Genomic DNA, 18,732 nt, shown 5'->3' on the forward strand with positions numbered 1-18,732 from the left:
TTTGGTGTGGCTATTTTTGGGTTCATCTTGATTTGGACTTTGTTTTCTGAACTTGTGTCACTTTTTTTTTTAACCAGGTCAGGCAAGTTTTCTGTCATTATTTCTTCAAACAAGTTCTCTATTCCTTTCTCAGATTCTTTTCTGCTATTTTACGGATGTTGTTATGTTGCATGTTTTCCCAAAGCTCCCTTTAACTCTCCTCCTGATTTTTAATTTTTTTCCCCATTGCTGTTCTGAATGGGTATTTTGTTCTCTCCAGATTAAGCTTTCTACTGGTGTATGAAAGCAGTGATTGTGTCAGTGTATCCTCATCACTGTATCCACAGCACCTGGAATAACTAACCATAACACATATTCAGTAAAAATATAATATCTAAACAAATGAACTTTTGTCCTAAAATTGTAATTTGACCATTATAATCCAATGATTGACATGACTTTAAAATAACATTTTTCCTTGGGTGTAGTCTTGGACTAATCTGCAGCTTGTTAAAAATACAGATTTCTGGTTTCATTTGAGATCTACTGAATTAATATCTGGGAATGGGTGCTAGGAATCTGTATGTTTAACAAGGCCCACCATTGTTGTGAGTACAAGGTATGTTGTGACATGATTTGCCTTTATAGTCATTATTAGCTAGACCTTTGAATTAAGAATAATAATGAAAAGTAGCTAACATTGAGTGATATTTATGCCAGGCACTGTATTACATCACTTAATTCTTATAGCCACTTTACAAAGCCAGTGCCGTTTATGCTTTCCCAATTCTCTTAACAGGCATATGGAACCTTAAGTGTTTGAATTTGAAACCGTTTATTTGTATTTTATAGATGACTAGTGACCTGGAAATTAATTAGAAGGTAGCTGGCTGGGCGGGACTGGGTGAGATGGGCAGGACATGCCCTGGAGCCAACCTCCCGCACTCCCTTCCCGGTGTCTGCAGAGTGAGCAGTGTCCCTCCGGCAGGTAGAGTCCCTCGGCCTAGCCTGCGGGGATCAGGCCCAAACCAGCTCTCCCACATCCCCCGAGGGGTCCCAGGGTGTGGAACACAAATGCAAGTGTGCAATAAACCAGATTCGGGGCAGACAGTGCCACAGAAGCAGCATAACCCACAGCCAAAGGTGGAATTGTGCGAGGAATTGGACTCCCTCCTCTCTGGTTTTGGGTGCGTTACCTGAGAACTGCCACTGCCAAGTCACTGCAGCTCGGCATCTCCTGCATTGAGCATCTGCCCCCTGGTGGTCAGTGTGCGTCATAGCAATCGGTTGGATGGTCGGACACTTAGCATATTAGCCTTTTATATATAGAGATGACTATAGCATAGACAAATAGTGGCACCTGCATTAGATCTTAGTGTAATGACTCCAGAGCCCATACTCTTTAACCACTACACTATTGTGCTGACATTAATATGCTATATGATTAAACTTCTGGAAGAAGTAAATTGAGGCACTCTCTTTTGATATGACTTCACACTTTTTTTTATTTCCAACTGTGTTCTCATTGAGATATAATTGACATATGACTATAATATAGTGATGTGTCAATGTATGTCTATATTATGAAATGATTACCACAATAAGTCTAGTTAACATCCATCACCACATGTAGTTACAAATTGTTTTCTTGTGATGAGTTCAGCTTTTTAAGATTATGTATGTAAGTGAGATATCATATGGTATTTGTTTTTCTCAATCTGACTTCACTGAGCATAATGCCCTCCAAGTCCATCCATGTTGGCTGAATAATATTCCTCTGTGTGTGTGTGTGTGTGTAATTTTCTTTATCCATTCATCCAATGGATATTACCATGTCTTCACTATTATAAATAATGCGGTATGAATATGAGGGTGGAGATATCTTTTTTCTTTTTAATTAAATTTATTGGGGTGACATTGGTCAACATGAACATATAGGTTTCAGGTGTGGGTTTCTATGTTACAAGGTCTGTATATTGCACCATGTGCCCACCACCCAAAGTCAAATCTGTCACTTTATATTAGGACCCCCCCTTCTCCTCCACCCCCTTCCGTCAGGCAATCACCATACTGCTGTTTATGTTCACGAGTTTCAGTTTTATATCCCACATATGAGTGAAGTCATATAGTTCTTAGCTTTTTCTGACTGACTTATTTCACTTAGCATAATGTTCTCAATGTCCATCCATGTTGTTGCAAATGGCACTTTTTCATCCTTTGTTATGGCTGAGTAGCATTCCATTGTGTATATGTATCACATCTTTATTCAGTCCTCTATTGCAAGATACTTTGGTTGTTTCCATGTCTTGGCCACCGTGAATAATGCTGCAATACAGATATCTTTTCAGGTTAGTGTTTTAATGTTTTTTTAATAGATACCCAGAAGTGGAATAGCTGGGTCATATGGTGTATCCTTAATTTTTTGAGGAACCTGCATACTGTTTTTCATAGTGGCTGAACTAAATATACATTCCCATTAACAGTGCACAAGGGTTCCCTTTTCTTCACATCCTCACACATACTTCTTAATACTGTGGGTTTACGGAAAGGCAGTTTTGGTGTTATCAAGGTATATAATATTGGAGAGTATAGATTTCATCCTTTAGTTACTGCAATATCTTAGGGTGGCATAGCTGATCCTAGTTTTCCTTAATTATCTTTGATGCTGAACTTTTGATCTCCAGCCCTGTGTCAGTATAACATAAGGGTTAAAAGCAGGAGCCTTCAGGCAAGACCCACCTGGGTTTGAATCTTGATTTTACTCAAGTTATTTTACTTCTCTGTGTCTCAGTTTCTTGATCTGTAATTCTGAAAAATTTATGTCTTATTCTTCAAAAATCCCATCCTCTTTATTTTAATCTCTTCTTTTTTTTTTTTATCTAACATATTTTATTGACTTTTTACAGAGAGGAAGGGAGAGAGATAGAGAGCTAGAAACATCGATGAGAGAGAAACATCGACCAGCTGCCTCCTGCACATCTCCTACTGGGGATGTGCCCGCAACCCAGGCACATGCCCTTGACCGGAATCGAACCTGGGACCTTTCAGTCCGCAGGCCGACGCTCTATCCACTGAGCCAAACCGGTTTCGGCTTTAATCTCTTCTTGAGACTGTTATTACTAAGTGCTTGCCCTTCTGCTTTTAGCTTCTATATCTTTTTTCTTTTGCATTACCTATTTCTTTACCTTTTCCTATTATCTTCTGAAAGAGTGCCTTAGTGTGATCTTCTAGCTCAGGGGTCCTCAAACTTTTTAAACAGGGGGCCAGTTCACTGTCCCTCAGACCGCTGGAGGGCCGGACTATAGTTTAAAAAAAAACTATGAACAAATTCCTATGCACACTGCACATATTTTGAAGTAAAAAAACAAAACAGGAACAAATACAATATTTGTATTTGCATGTGGCCCGCGGGCCGTAGTTTGAGGACCCCTGTTCTAGCTCATTAAGTTATTCTTCACCTGTACCTCCACTGTTTATAATGTCCATTAAGTTATTTTACTTCAGTGATTATATTTATCCCTAATATTTCATTTTGACTCTTTTTAGATAATTTTTTTTGATTTCATATTGATAATATCTTCCTTTGTTTCCTTAATGATACTTGTCATGCTTAATTTGAATATTTGGTACTTCATCTTTTTCAATAACTTTGCTTTAGATTGCACATGGTGCCAGTTTTTTTTTACCCCAGGAATGTTGTGTGTGTGTGTGTGTGTGTGTGTGTGTGTGTGTGTGTCTAAGTTCTTAGAATTCATGTTTCCTTTTCCCATCTATAGTTTCTATATTTGGATTGTGGGGGAGAGAGCCAGGAGCCCATGATGATTCATGGTCAATGAAATCTCATTAGTAATAGGGGATAATAATGTTCTAACACTTACTAGCCCTATGTCCTTGAGTAAGTTATGTCTCTGAATCTCGGTCTCCTGGTCTATCAAAAGGGCCTAATAATTATCTACTTCACAGGATTACTGGAATATTAAATATTATTCATGAAGTTCTTAGCACAGTGCCTGGTTTACCAATGACCTTTGCTTTGCTAAATCAAATGGTCAATTCTTAGACCTGACCCTGTACATCTACCAGTATATCTGACAGAATTTATTCACTTGCTTGAGCAAATAGTTTCTTCTTTTGTTCAGTTAACTGAGAGAACTCTACTGACGTTATTTACCACTTTCTCTTACTTCTAGAAACTTTTCCAGAGGTCTAAAGCAGACTTTCACTTTAAAAAACAACCATTGTATTCCCATACAGAGAAAGGGGTTTTATACCTTAACCAAATTTTTCTAATGAAAAATTCAGGAATTATCTGCTATTAGAATTGTCCTAGAAAATTTTAGATATATGGCCATTATAATTATAGGAGGAACAATAGGTTATTACCTGTCCTGTGCATGTGAAACATTTTTAGCTGATGCTTAAAGGATAACTCTCATTACCTAACATGAAAGTATGATTAGCCTAAGCAATTTACATATGTGAGAGTCAAGTCACTCTGTTTTACCAGAGACTGAGGAACAGAGAGCAAGGTTGGCCGGCTGTGGGAGGTTGACTGTGGGAGCACACTGACCACCAAGGGGCAGCTCCTGCGTTGACCGTCTGCCCCCTGGTGGTCAGTGCATGTCATAGCGACCAGTCGACCGGTCATTCGTTTGGTCGCTTAGGCTTTTATATATATAGATAGGAGTTCAAACACACCATCAGGAAATAAATCCAGAATGAAGGAAAGGGAGGTAATTGTACTAAATTAAAAGAAAGTTAACAAAGGGACACCAACCAAATGCAGTGTGTGTACCTTGAGTGGATCCTGATTTGAACAAAGCACCTATCAAAGACATTTTGCAGACAACTGATAAAATCTGAATATGGGTGTGGTATTAGATGATGCTAGGGAATTAAGAAGTTATTAATTCTATGGTATTGTAGTTATATAAAAATGTCTATATTTCAGAGATTTATACTGAAGCATTAACAAGTGAAATTATCCTATCTAATAAAAGAGAAACATGGTAATTAGCCGTATATCCGCTACCCTTCCCATTGGCTAATCAGGGCGATATGCAAATTAACTGCCAGCCAAGATGGCGGCCGGCAGTCATGCACTGAAGCGAACAGGGAGGCTTGCTTGCTCCAGTGACGGCGGACTCCAATGTTCCCTGCCTGACTTGCCGGCCTCTCAGCTGCAACTCTAAGCAACTATGTTGCAAATATAGAAGCTAAACAAAACCCCAGAAACCTGCGTTAGTCAGCCGGGCTTCAGCCAGCCGGACCGCAACATTGTATCAAATCAGAAAGTAAACAAAGGCCAGAAACCTGCTTTCAGCAGCGAGGCCTCAGAGCTAAAGTTGGCCCAGAATAAAAAAAGAAAAAGAAAAAAAGGAGCAGTTGGGAGCTTCAGTCACCCGCCAGCCTGAAAACGGCCTTCAGCCCCTCACCCAGACTGGCCAGGCACCCCAGTGGGGACCCCCACCCTGATCCAGGACACCCTTCAGGGCAAACCAGCCGGCCCCCACCCGTGCACCAGGCCTTTATTCTATATAGTAAAAGGGTAATATGCCCCCCGGCACCGGGATCAGCGGAGCTGCGAGGCCTCCTGGCACCGGGATCAGCGTGACGGGGCAGCGCCCAAACCCCCTGATCGCCCTGCGGCTCTGTGTGTGACAGGGCGCGGGGCCACAACCTCCCTATCCGCCCTGCTCTGTTCGTGACGGGAAGGCGCCCCAACCCCCTGATCAGCCCTGCTCTGTGCCTGATAGGGGGGAGCTCCCCAACCCCCTGATCGCCCTGCGGCTCTGTGTGTGACAGGGTGCAACACCCTAACCCCCTGATCGGCCCTGCCCTGAGTATGACAGTGGCGGCGCCCCAACCCCCTGATCGGCCCTGCTCTGTGTGTGACGGGGCGGTGCCCCAACTCCCCTATCGGCCCTACTCTGTGAGTGACAGGGGGGGAGCTCCTCAACCCCCTGATCGGCCCTGCTCTGTGCGTGACAGGGGGGGAGCTCCTCAACCCCCTGCTCGGTCCTGCTCTATGTGTGACAGGGTACGGAGCCCCAACCCCCCTGATGGGCCCTGCTCTGTGCATGACAGGGGGGAGCTCCCCCAACCCCCTGATCGCACTGCGGCTCTGTGTGTGACAGGGTGCAACACCCTAACCCCCTGATCGGCCCTGCCCTGAGTGTGACAGTGGCGGCGCCCCAACCCCCTGATCGGCCCTGTTCTGTGTGTGACAGGGGGCGGTGCCTCAACTCCCCTATCGGCCCTACTCTGTGAGTGACAGTGGGGAGCTCCTCAACCCCCTGATCAGCCCTGCTCTGTGTGTAACAGGGGGCAACGCCCCAACCCCCTGATCGGCCCTGCTCTGTGCGTGATGGGGTGGCGCCACAACTTCCTTATCGACCCTGCCTTGAGTGTGACGGGGGCGGTGCCCCAACCCCCCAATCGGCCGTACCCTGAGCGTGACTAGGGGTGGCATCGCAACCTCCCGATCCGCCCTGCTCTGTGCATGACAGGGGGCGGTGCCCCAACTCCCCAATAGGCCCTGCTCTGAGCCCGACCAGGGGCTGCACCTAGGGATTGGGCCTGCCCTCTGCCACCCGGGAGCAGGCCTAAGCCAGCAGGTCGTTATCTCCCGAGGGGTCCCAGACTGCAAGAGGGCACAGGATGGGCTGAGGGACCCCCTCTCCCCCCCGAGTGCACAAATTTTTGTGCACCAGGCCTCTAGTAATCTTATAACAAAATATTTTGTAAAAATAAAGAAGGCAGATGTGGCAAAATATTAACAATAAATCTAGGTGATAGGTATATGAATATCCATTCTATTTTTCTGGTTTGAAAAGTTTCACAGTACAAAAATTTTAATTAAGTATATATTTTCTTTTATTTTTATTTTTGTGATAAGGGAGACAGACAACACTGGTCCATGTGTCAGACTTCCAGGACAGGCCAAAGTCTAAAAAACTTTTTACCCCTAGTTAGCTCTATATTTTAACATATCACAACAGTTTTCTAAAACTGGGATCAGAATCCAAGTCACCTCTCTATAGATTTTTCTAAAGCTGAATTGAATGCATAACTGCATGTTAACACATGGAATATCTAATTTAATTTTTACATGGAAAATGCCTTATTAGCCCATTTTACATACCAGGAGACTGAGATTCAGAGATAACTTGCTCAAGGACATAGGGCTTGTAAGTGTTAGAACTAGGATTTAAAACCCAGTAATACTCTAAATCTGAACTCTCTAATTCAAGAGCCAGTGGCTACATGCAGCTATTTACATTTAAATTAATTATAAATTAAAATAAAATTTTAGTTCTTAGTTACACTAGTCACATTTTCAAGTGTTCAGTAGCCACATGTGGCTAGTAGCTTCCATAGTGGACAGTGCAGACACAGAACATTTCCATCATTACCCAGAGTTGTAGATAGCAATACTCTAGAGCAGTGATGGTGAACCTTTTGAGCTCGGCGTGTCAGCATTTTGAAAAACCCTAACTTAACTCTGGTGCCGTGTCACATATAGAAATTTTTTGATATTTGCAACCATAGTAAAACAAAGATTTATATTTTTGATATTTATTTTATGTATTTAAATGCCATTTAACAAAGAAAAATCAACCAAAAAAATGAGTTCGCGTGTCACCTCTGACACGCGTGTCATAGGTTCGCCATCACTGCTCTAGAGCCTGTGATTTTTTAAAATTTATTGATTGATTTTAAAGAGAGAGGAAGGGAGAGAGAAACATCAATTTGTTGTTCCACTTATTTATGCATTCATTGGTTGATTCTTGTATGTGTCCTGACTGGGAATTGAACCTGCAATCTTGGTGTATTGAGCCAATGCTCTAACCAACTGAGCTAATCCAGGAAGGACTAGAGCCTGTGATCTTAACCATCACACATAAAACTTACCAATTTGCACAGTTATAAATATATGGTTTTTTTTATTTTAACTATATCCTGCCATTAAAATTTCCTCTGAAATTCAGAAGGCTGACACAGATCTACTTTTTACTAAATCAGTGATTCTAGCAAAATTATATTGGTGTTTATATTTTAAGCAATATCATCATGAAATTGTAGAGAGAAATCTGGGAAGCAAGGCTGTATGTGTATGTCCTTTCACTTTTTCCATTTTCATGTTCAGAAGGACATAATTAACATATTGGAATGATCAGTGATCCTGAATTAATATTGGCACCTAGGTGCCACAGTATCTGTATATTAATATCCTACAGTATGTTACTCAGATGGTTAGATTGGCTAATGCAAATATGTCTTGTAACATTTCTAGGAGTAAGAACAGTGGAAAATTGAAGCTGTGATACTTTTAGGGGAATTAAGTAGGAGAATGCCTTACTTGTGTCTCTTCATTTGCTGATGTGTCCAGGAGCAAGCTTTTTACATGAAATTTAATATTTTGGACTCTTAAAGGAATATAAATTGTGAGAGAGATTTGGTTATGTACAAATCTCTAGATGACCTTATTTATGTGGGGTTTTTTTTTTTTAGCACTACCTTTTATCTTTTTTTTTTTAATCCTCACCTGAGGATATTTTTCCATTGATTTTTAGAGAGAGTGGAAGGGAAGGGGAGAGACAGAAAGAAACATCGGATGTGTCTCTCTCACATTGACTGGCTGCCTCCCGCAAGTGCCCAACCAGGGCTAGGGATGGAGCCTGCAACGAGGTACAAGCCCTTGATCAGAATCGAACCTGGGAACCTTCAGTCCATGGGCTCGACACTACTGAGCCAAACCTTTTATCTTTTAATGTTTTCTTTCCTTAAGGTGTAATTTGGACTGCCAAATAAGTAGCTGCTTTCATTCCTATTTTGTATTTCTTCTATTTCCTTTTTATAGCACACTTATAGTTGAGTTAAAGGATGTAACAGTGTTTATAAAGTATAGAGATAATATGAACTCCAGATTAGCCTGAGAATTAAGTTTCAGTTCAGACTCTACTTGAAAAACTATAACCTCTAAAAAGTCACTATAGTCATTTAAAATCTAGACTGACACTGCAGTGACTGGCATGTGTTGTAATGGATCATTAATTTTTAAAAGTTAAATGCTAAATATAGTTCTTTAAATATTAAATTGAATAGAAAACATTCTTATCAAAGGAGACTCTGACTTTTACCTTTCATCAAAGTCAGTCCTGCCCTTTCTTTCCCTGAAAGTGAGAAGTTTTATAGTTGTCACTATTTTATTCATATCTACAATTTGGGGATTTGGATATATTTATAAATGCCATTTGGCAAAGGTTATGTGTGCTTCACCTGAAAATCTGATATAAGGTAGTACGTGAACTTCATTCAATAGCTATCTAGTTATCAAATATGTTGCAATTTTTTTCCAGTGTAGTTTGGGAACTAATGATCTTTAAATTTGAAAGAAGAAACTTTTTTCACCAGGAAATTCTTGTTTTTTTACTAAGAACCTAGACATCCTACATAATAAAAGGGTAATATGCAAATAGACTGAAGGGCAGAACAACCAACCAATCAAAGCGTAATATGCTAATGATATGCTAAGGCTGCTCAGCTGCTTGCTATGATGTGCACTGACCACCAGGGGGCAGACAGTCGACTGGTCGACCAGTCACTATGATGTGCACTGACCACCAGGGGGCAGATGCTCTGACTGGTAGGTTAGCTTGCTGCTGGGGTTCAGGACTGAGCAAGATGGGCCAGACATGACCTGGAGCCCTCACGTGGTCCCTCCTTGGCCCAATCGTGCACCAGTGGGGTCCCTCAGCCTGGCCTGTGCCCTCTTGCAATCCGAGACCCCTTGGGGGATGTCAGACTGCCGTTTCAGCTTGTTTCAACCCGATCCCACAGGCAACTCCCCTTGGAAGGGTGCCAGATGCAGGGCTCATGGCTGGCAAGCACTGCTTTGGCAGCACGAGCCTCTCCCAATCAGGACTGATTGGGCGTGAGCCCACAGCAGGTACAGTGGGGCCAGGATGAGTGGGAGTGGCAGGTAGGAGCTGTGGGCAGCATTGGACTGCAGGTTTCAGCCCAATCCCTGCAGGCCACCCAGAGGGACCCCACCCATGCACGAATTCATGCACCAGGCCTCTAGTCTATAATAATAAAATCGTAATATGCTAATTAGACTGGACAGCCGAACGACCTTCTGGACGTCATTCCAGACATCCTTCCGGACGACCTTCTGGTCGAAGCTGCGGCAGCAGGGGCCAAGGCAGAGGTGGTTAGGGGTGATCAGGCAAGCAAGCAAGCAGTTAGGGGCAATCAGGCAGGCAGGCGAGTGGTTAGGGGCGATCAGGCAGGCAGGCAGGCAGGTGAGCAGTTAGGAGCCAGTGGTCCTGGATTGCAAGAGGGATGTCCGACTGCCAGTTTAGGCCTGATCCTGCAGGGCAGTCGGACATCCCCCATGGGGTCCCGGATTGTGAGGGTGCAGGCCTGGCTGAGGGACTCCCCCCACCCTTCACGAATTTTGTGCACCAGGCCTCTAGTTTAGATAATAAAAGGAATTTTTCATACCTTTTTTAATGGGTCCTATGGCACTTAAGTATTCTAGTGACATTTTATTTCCAGATATTATAGAACTCAAATTCAAAGTGATGGCAAGCAAAATATTTTGAAACATGGCGAACCTCCACCCCTTTCCCCAGGCAAACCCTTGATTGTTTTTTAAAAATTTTATTTTCAAGGTTGAATTTCAGAATTAATTAGATAGGAATTTTTGTCAGCCTGCCAAATACTTTAAACTTCTAAATAAATTAACTTTAACTTTTAATTTATCATTAACTTTGTTTTATTAATTGAACTAGTCATTTTTAAAGCTTAAACTAATTTAGGTTGTTAGGTGGAATATAGCCCATGCTTTTCCCAGTTTGTAAGCCTTCTCACTTATTTAAGGAAAAATAAAGTTTAGACAAAGAAAAGTAAAGGTACACATTTGGATGTAATTTAAACCTCATTTTGATGACTGTTGGCCTAGTGATTATAGATTCTATCCCAGTATTGTTTTCAATAATAGTGTTACTATAGCAACTAATATAAATGCATGCTTCAAGGGGAAAAAACAAAAAAATCTCTCCACCGATTGTATTGTATATTGAGATGAAATTTTTCTTTATTAACTTTTGTAACTCATTCTAGACTTTGCAAAACTGTTTTTCCCAAAGAAATGTTTGGAGGATCCTGTTAAAAATACTTTTTTGCCTTCTTAATCACATCATCTGTTTCTTGCATTGACAGTATGCTGCAATTAATTTAAAAGGGAAAAGAAAGACTTTGTTTCAGAAATCCTGTATCTTTCTCTTATTTGTGCTTCATGCAGTACTCTGAAGGAAAGAAAACTTTCTGCTTTCCTGCTTCTGAACTATATAAATGAATTGTGTTCCTATGAAAGTCAGTTAATGTCCATGTAATGTCTTTCCTTTGTTAAAAATGAAGATTGTGGTAAACGTACTTGTCTAAGTCCTAGAGAATTATCAGCATAATTATTGTACAAACTAGTGGTTGAAATACATTAAAATGTATCCATTACTCTGTTTCATTGCAAATTTGGTAACTTATAAAAGTGGCCTAAATGTTTTAATAAACTCATAAGAGAAAAAAATTAGGTAGATGATAAAGTATATCTACATAATATCTTATTGTTAAATGTCTTTAATAATATTTAAAATGATGAAGGACGTATTTGAGGTAAAATGATGTCCATGGAAAGATATGAAGGCAAAAAAGATTTCTAAACTGTTAAGTATAATCCCATTTTTATGTAAAAGTGTGTGTGTTTGTGTGTAAGTGTAAATGTGTGGAGGAATATACAACAAATGTTACCAGTAGTTATCTTTAGGTTTTATATTAGAACTAGAGGCCTGGTGCATGAAATTCGTGCACGGGGGTGTGTGTCCCTCAGCCCGGCCTGTACCCTCTCCAATCATAGACCCCTTGGGGGATATCAGACTGCCGGTTTAGGCCCGATCCCACACCGGCAGTTGGACATCCGTCTCGCAATTCAGGACCACTGGCTCCTAACCACTCACCTGCCTGCCTGCCTGATCACCCCTAACCACTCTGCCTAATTGCTCCCAACTGCCCCCTCCTGCCAGCCTGATTTCCCCCAACTGTCCCCCCCGCCAGCCTGATTGCCCCCAAATTCCCCCCCTGCTGGCCTGATTGGGTTTGGGGGGCTGATTGGCGGTGGGGCCAGCCATGGAGGAGGGGCTGTGTTTGTTGGGCTGGCTGGCCACATCCCCGAGTGAGGTGGGGGGTGCCAATCAGGGGCCAGTGGCTTGGAGGAGGAGCCATGGGTAATTGGCCGGCCAGCCCTGCCCCTGATCGGGGGGAGGGGGCCAATCTGGGGTGGGGCCGGGTGGGAGAGGGGCTGCAGGTGATTGGCTGGCCGGCCCTGCCACCTATTGGGGTGGGGGGGGTGCGATCAGGGGCAGGCAGCCACGGAGAGGGGCTGTGGGCCTATTGTGGTGAGGCCTGCTCTTTGTTTTTGTTTTTGGGTTTTTTTTGGCAACTTCACGACTTTTATTTGTAGTGCTTGTGCTTTGTCTCAAAAATACTTTTTCCCCCTTCCCAGGACAGCATTAGGGAGGGGGCAGCAAAAAATAGAAGACGTCCCTCCCTATTGCACACGGACCCTATATACAGGCCCATCTGTCCCAGGCTGGTGGGATTCTTGGCACATTCTCGGATCCCTGCTCAGGGGCTGGAGGGGTGACCAGTGGCAGCACACGTGAAAGGGGACCTCTGGGTGGCCACTCTGGTCCTGGCACTTCCTGGTCCTGGCACTTCCTGGTCCTCAGTTCCTTCCTGGTCCTGCCTGCAGCCCTGGTCCCCCTACCTGGCTCAGCCTCCCATCTCCATCCTGGCCTCAGATGGCCCGCTTGGCTCCTGGGGGCTCTGTCCTCCCCTCCCAGCCTAGAGGTCCCAAGGGGAGGCTATGGCTTCTCAGAGACTCCCCAGAAGCCCTGTCACTCATGTTCACATAGGGGAAGGGGCGTGTGTGGCAGAAGCAGCTGTATAAATGCAGGTGCAGGGGCAAGTCCTCCGTGGTCACTTGGACAGTTTGCTGATGACACGGATCAGGGTCGCATTCTCCTCCTTGAAGTGCTGATTGTCAGCCCGGAGGTTGGACAGGCCCTTCAGCTCCTCTTCCAGCTCAGTGGCCTTGCCCTCCAGGGCCCTGAGCTCAAATCTCTCCAGCTCCAGGAGGGCTGGCCTCTCTGCAAAGCGCTCCTGCCTCTGCGTGGTGTGCTCCAGCTCCACCTTGAGCTGCGCCAGTCGCAGCGTGGTCTGGGTCAGGTCCTCACAAAGTCTCTAGTTCTCAATGTGCAGCTTTGCATAGAGTTTCCTGATGCCTCCCTAGGGCTCTTTCAATTCGGGCTGAGGTTCTGGGTTTAGGTCTTGCTGCCTCTGGAGGAGAAGGGTTGGATCCTGGGCTGATGTCGACTGGCTTCACCTCCTCCCCTTTCGCAGGCCCTCTCCTCCCCTTGCCAACTCTGCGGTGCTCCCTGGAGGCCTGTGGTCCCTGTCCCTGCCCGTCAGGCGCCTCTACTGTCTGGGCAGGGCCATCAGAATTCTCAACCCACGGACTCGGGGCTGCCAGGAAGGGTCCAGGCTCTGTGCGGCCTGCTCTTGATGGGGATGGGAGAGTCTAAGGCAGGCTGGCAGGTGGAAAGGGCTGCACAGTTGGCCGATGGTCCCACCCCCTGATTGGGCTGGTTTGCTGGCTACAGTGGATGTCATAGAGACAGGCCGGATCAGGGCCATCTTCTGTGGGTTTGTGTCTCTGCTGGCTCTGATTCCAGCAGCCCAGCGCCACGGCCCTGGGGCTGGGGCTGGGGCTGGGGTCCGGACCCCCTGTGGGCTTGTCTCCCCGCTGGCTCCAGCCCCAGCAGCCCAGCACCACTGCTGTGGGGCTGGGGCTTGGATCCGGACCCCCTGCAGGCATACTCTCCTGATTGGCTGGTGAGTGTAATGGAAGGACGGTCAATTTACATGTTTGTCTCTTATTAGGTAAGATGATCACTGGATAGGAGTCAGGAAACTTAGCTTCTAGTCTCAGCTAGTCCTTTTTTAAAAGGGTATATATGAGTATTTCTGCTATTCTCGTTCTGTTACACATGTGAGCAGAGAGTATTTCATATTTAATTTACATTCATAGCTAGACTAAGTTATTATCCAGTATTATAGAGAGAATCAATAGCATAGCTGAAAATAAATTCAGTTTCTAGCACACAGTACTCTTGGTCTTTCCTTCAGGTTGCTTTCTTAAAGAAATGATTTTTTACTATGTTTAAGAACATCACATTGCCAAACAGAAGTAAAATTAGGGACTATTCATAGAACATTCCTACCTTGTAATTTATTTGGTATTCTGTAGAACAGCTGATTTACTAATTGTATTTGGCAATGTTATCTGGTTTTATTATATACCTTTTTTTGAGTTATGCTTGGGGAGTGAGCATGGGAGACACATGTCTAAAGAAGCATTATTTTTTAAAAGAATTTAGTTCAGACCGGCCTATCTCTGTGCCTTCCTGGTCAGTAACTCTGAACTTTGGAGGTCTATCTAGTGATGATAAAGCCTGTTCTATATGGTGTAGGCCAGAGAAGTCAGCTTTGATGGCAGATTTCTACACAGGTATGGGATAGAAAGGTTTAGTTACCATTTCAAAAGAACTAAACCTGTTAACATATATGTATCCCACCAGTAGATTTTCTTGAGCCCTACCATCTTTTAATGTTTTGTTTTCAATAAAAGAAATAGCACATACATGGCAAACTCAATTATAAAGTCTAAATTATCAGTAGTATCCATTAAGAGAATCCATTCATGAAATTATGAAGTAATTATTTCAGGTACTTATTGGGGTAGCAAGATAAAAAGTTGTTTACATGAGATCAAATGTCAGAATATTTGGAATTAGTGTCAGCATTTGCTGTTGTACAGAAAAAAAACTTAGGGCCTTATGATTTAAAATTTTCATCTTGAGTTATTTAACAGACATTTGATTTCCTGCCATGTGTTGGACCCTATACTCTGGGTGTGGTTAAAGATATGAACATAAAATTATTTACAAGTTTGGGCTTTGTCTATGCTAAACTTTATGGGGACATTAAGAATTACTAGATACAAATTAAATTTAATTTGCCATAACCTCCCTATACCTTCCTTTGACCAGTAACTATTTATGTTCCTTCACTAAATTCACAATTTAGAAAGCGTGTTCTAAGGGAACTTGCATTAGAAGCTGTGGAAAATCATTTTGTGAAGTGAATTGATTTACCTTTTATATATTCAAGTTTTTATCTGTGATTTCTTAATAAACAACTTGTGAATATTAAATTTTTATTAGCAAGTAACATATTCCCCTCTACCCAGTCTCTCTTTGTGTGTGTCTCTCTCATAATCATCATTACACAGAGCACAAGTTTGGTGTTCTCATTGAATACATAAAAATGATCTCAATTTTTAAGCTTTTAATTTTTTTAACTTTAAAAGACTGACTTAAGAAACACTGTGACTTTGAAAAAAGGCACTATTATAATCAATTGATAAACAATGTATATCAGTGTGTCCTTAACAGTGCAATTTATATTTTACTTTCCTACAATTGAAATATAAGGACTCTATGTTCCAGTTAAACTGTTTTGTAGCTGTTTAATTTAGAGTTGGTTTTTGTTAGCATAGTGGTTGATAGCTAAAGTGATTGTGAAAATACAGTTGTTAAGTAATGTATAAATAGGAGTAGCCATGATTTTTAACACAAGCACCCAATATAATTTCTGATTTAGTAAGACTTGTGTTAGCATTTATTATGAACTTAGAACAAAGCACAAAATACGTGTGAAAAAATTAGGGAAAAAGTGCCCTGGCCGGTGTGGCCCAGTTGGTTGAGCACTGTCCCATGCTCCAAGAGGTCACTGGTTCAATTCCCTGTCAAGGCACGTGCCCAGATTACTGGCTCAATCCCCAGTAGGGGACATGCAGGAGGCAACAGATAGATGATGTTTCTCTCTCTCATTGGTGTTTCTCTGTCTCCCTCTCCCTTCCTTTCTTTCTAAAAAAATAAATAAAAATTAAAAGTTGGAGAAAAACCCTTGAACTCTGAAAATTAGTCATTAAAAAATCAGCTCCCTAAAATATGTTATATAAATGTGAAATTCTTACATAAGACGCTGGTGTTGCATGTTTAGCAACTGTTTTCTAGGTAATTTATCATATATATCAAAAATATGTATAACAGCCATGTTCTAGTTTCTAGTCTAACAGTACACCAAATACGATCCAGAGGGAGGAAATAATTCTGTTATTTCAACCCCTTTAAACAGGACACCATACTTGCAGAACTTCTTCAAATACATAAAGAACACATTGTAGGATATCATGAGCATGATTCTCTTTTGGACCACAAAGAAGAAGAAGAGCTGACTGAAGAAGAAAGAAAAGCAGCTTGGGCTGAGTATGAAGCAGAGAAGAAGGTAGATCATTTGAAATGCTTTTTGGTTTTTGTTTTGATGTTAGTAATTTGAAAGAGCATTGAGGAAGAAAAGGTCACTTTTGGAATAGGTGAGTCTTCAGGAATGAAGTCCCCAGATATCAGAGTCTGTTTACAGGCTTTGGCTACCTTTGGTGGTAGAGTGGGAAGAGAGGAGAGAAGGAAATATTTTCCACTTAAAGAGTAGTAACCCCATTTCTGCTTAGCACTTGCTGAATTGAGCGATTAGTGGAAAGGTATATATTTAGCATCACTTAACTCCAGTCAACACCCTCACTGTAGTAACAGACATACAGAAGCTTAGAGTTTGGAGGTAGGAAAGAATAAACATTGTTTTAGCATGTGTGCTATGAAATCTAAATTTTGATTGAATGTGTATCAGAACACAAAAATATTTTATGATTGGACATTAACGTCATTCTCCAGCAGCAACTTCATTTAAAATAGTTTCACCAACCCACTTGAGCAAAAATGTGCCTGAGCATGGGAAACCTTATCCTAATACATGAATTCTTTTTAAACTCCTAACTCATTGTACCAAACTTCTTTAATGTTAATGTGATGTTAGGAGTCTCATCAGAATTATGAGTTGCTCCATTCTGTGGGAATTATCAAAAAAAGGGTACACCTTTAGGGGTTAAAGCTTTCTGTGTAATAAGATCTTGGTTTTGGGTAAAAAGGGTGTTTTGTTTGTGTGTGTAAGAGTGTTAATAATTTCCTAAATCTGAGAATATGGATTCTATTCTAAACCAGTAGGTGATGTAGAATTTCAAGTTTTAAATCACAGTGTGGATAAGCGCATAATTTTTTGTTTTTAGGGACTGACCATGCGTTTCAACATACCAACTGGGACCAATTTTCCCCCTGTCAGTTTCAACTCTCAAACTCCTTATATTCCTTTCAATTTGGGAGCCCTGTCAGCAATGAGTAATCAACAGCTGGAGGTAAGTTGTGAAGTACAAAAGTAGTTTAACTTGAATTAAAAGCAATTTCAAGTGCCCTGTTGTTGAGGATTCCTTATGCAGGAATATCACATTCTCCAAAAGATTACTTCTGAATAGACCAAAAAAATTTTATTTGTTGATCTTTTTGACCCAGAATAGTGTAGTAAAATGTGGTTTAGAGCACAAGGGAATCAGGCCCTGATTTAATGTAGTTTGAATTACTTTATTTAAGGAACAATAGGGCAGATGACTGAGTAAGGAAATAGCACTTTCTTCAGTTATAAAATACTTTGAATAAACAAATTACTTGTTTAATGTTTGAAAGTAGGATAAATGCACACATTGATTTACACTCTAATGCCATGTAGATGCAACACTAAGTATATGATAATTCCCAGTATTATGAAATAATTGACTTAAAACCAGAATCAATTATGAAGTAACTAAGAAAGATTAGATTTTATTATACCAATAATTTAATAACTTAATGGAATCTGTGGTTTCCTTTTTAAAATGTGCTTATGGAGTCATTTAAATTATTAAATTATTGGTTCAATAAAACCCAAACTTTTATCTTCCTAACAAGACCCTCACTGATGAGTTTTATTCCACTTTATTGATGCTGAAGTTTGCTGTTCTTTTCAATTCTATAAATTGGCAATTCTATACTTTAAAACTATCTTTTATAAGCTCTATATAACTTATTTCTTACATTCTTCTAGGACCTCATAAATCAAGGAAGAGAAAAAGTTGTGGAAGCAACAAACAGTATGGCAGCAGTGAGGATTCAGCCACTTGAAGATATAATTTCAGCTGTGGTAAGTTAATTGGCAATTGTCTTACTCCAACTTAAAATTTGTGTTCTTTCCCCCACATTTGTTTTAATTTTTAATTGTTTGTTTCACTATTTCTGTGGGGAACGGAGCATAATTCTTATAACTTGATTCGCAATAGTAAAACACTAGTAAAGTGGATAATAGTGACAAGGTACGAGTATAATTTATCAGTTTTACCTAGATGTTGGCACAAAAGAGAAGTGGTTGAAATCTAAAAATTAGGAAGTCAATCAATCATAGAAATGTATGCATTGTTTACATAAACATATTTTTATGACCAGCTTCACAAATTAAATACAGTTTTATTGCAGAGATAGCCAACCCTTATACAACAGTGGAAAACTTAGTACCCTGCTTTTTTAAAAAATGTATTGATGATAGTATTACAGATGCCCCCACTTTTTTTTTCCCCTTTGCCTCCCACCGCCCAGTTTTCACCCCGCCCTAGGCCTTCACTACTGATTGTCTATGTTCATGGGCAAG

The 18,732-nt window shown here is 41.6% G+C and overlaps 1 protein-coding gene across 1 annotated transcript in view; it reads left to right on the forward strand.

Annotated features, from left to right (window-relative positions):
* The window catches only part of ATRX (ATRX, chromatin remodeler), a 265,117-nt gene that overhangs the window by 240,671 nt on the left and 5,714 nt on the right, over window positions 1–18,732 (forward strand). The window contains 3 exon segments of the mRNA XM_006082832.3: window positions 16,303–16,452; window positions 17,288–17,413; window positions 18,136–18,231. Of these exon segments, the coding sequence (XP_006082894.1) occupies window positions 16,303–16,452; window positions 17,288–17,413; window positions 18,136–18,231 (372 nt within the window).

This window comes from Myotis lucifugus, unplaced genomic scaffold (genome assembly GCF_000147115.1).
Source record: "Myotis lucifugus unplaced genomic scaffold, Myoluc2.0 scaffold_4, whole genome shotgun sequence".
Lineage (NCBI taxonomy): Eukaryota > Metazoa > Chordata > Mammalia > Chiroptera > Vespertilionidae > Myotis > Myotis lucifugus.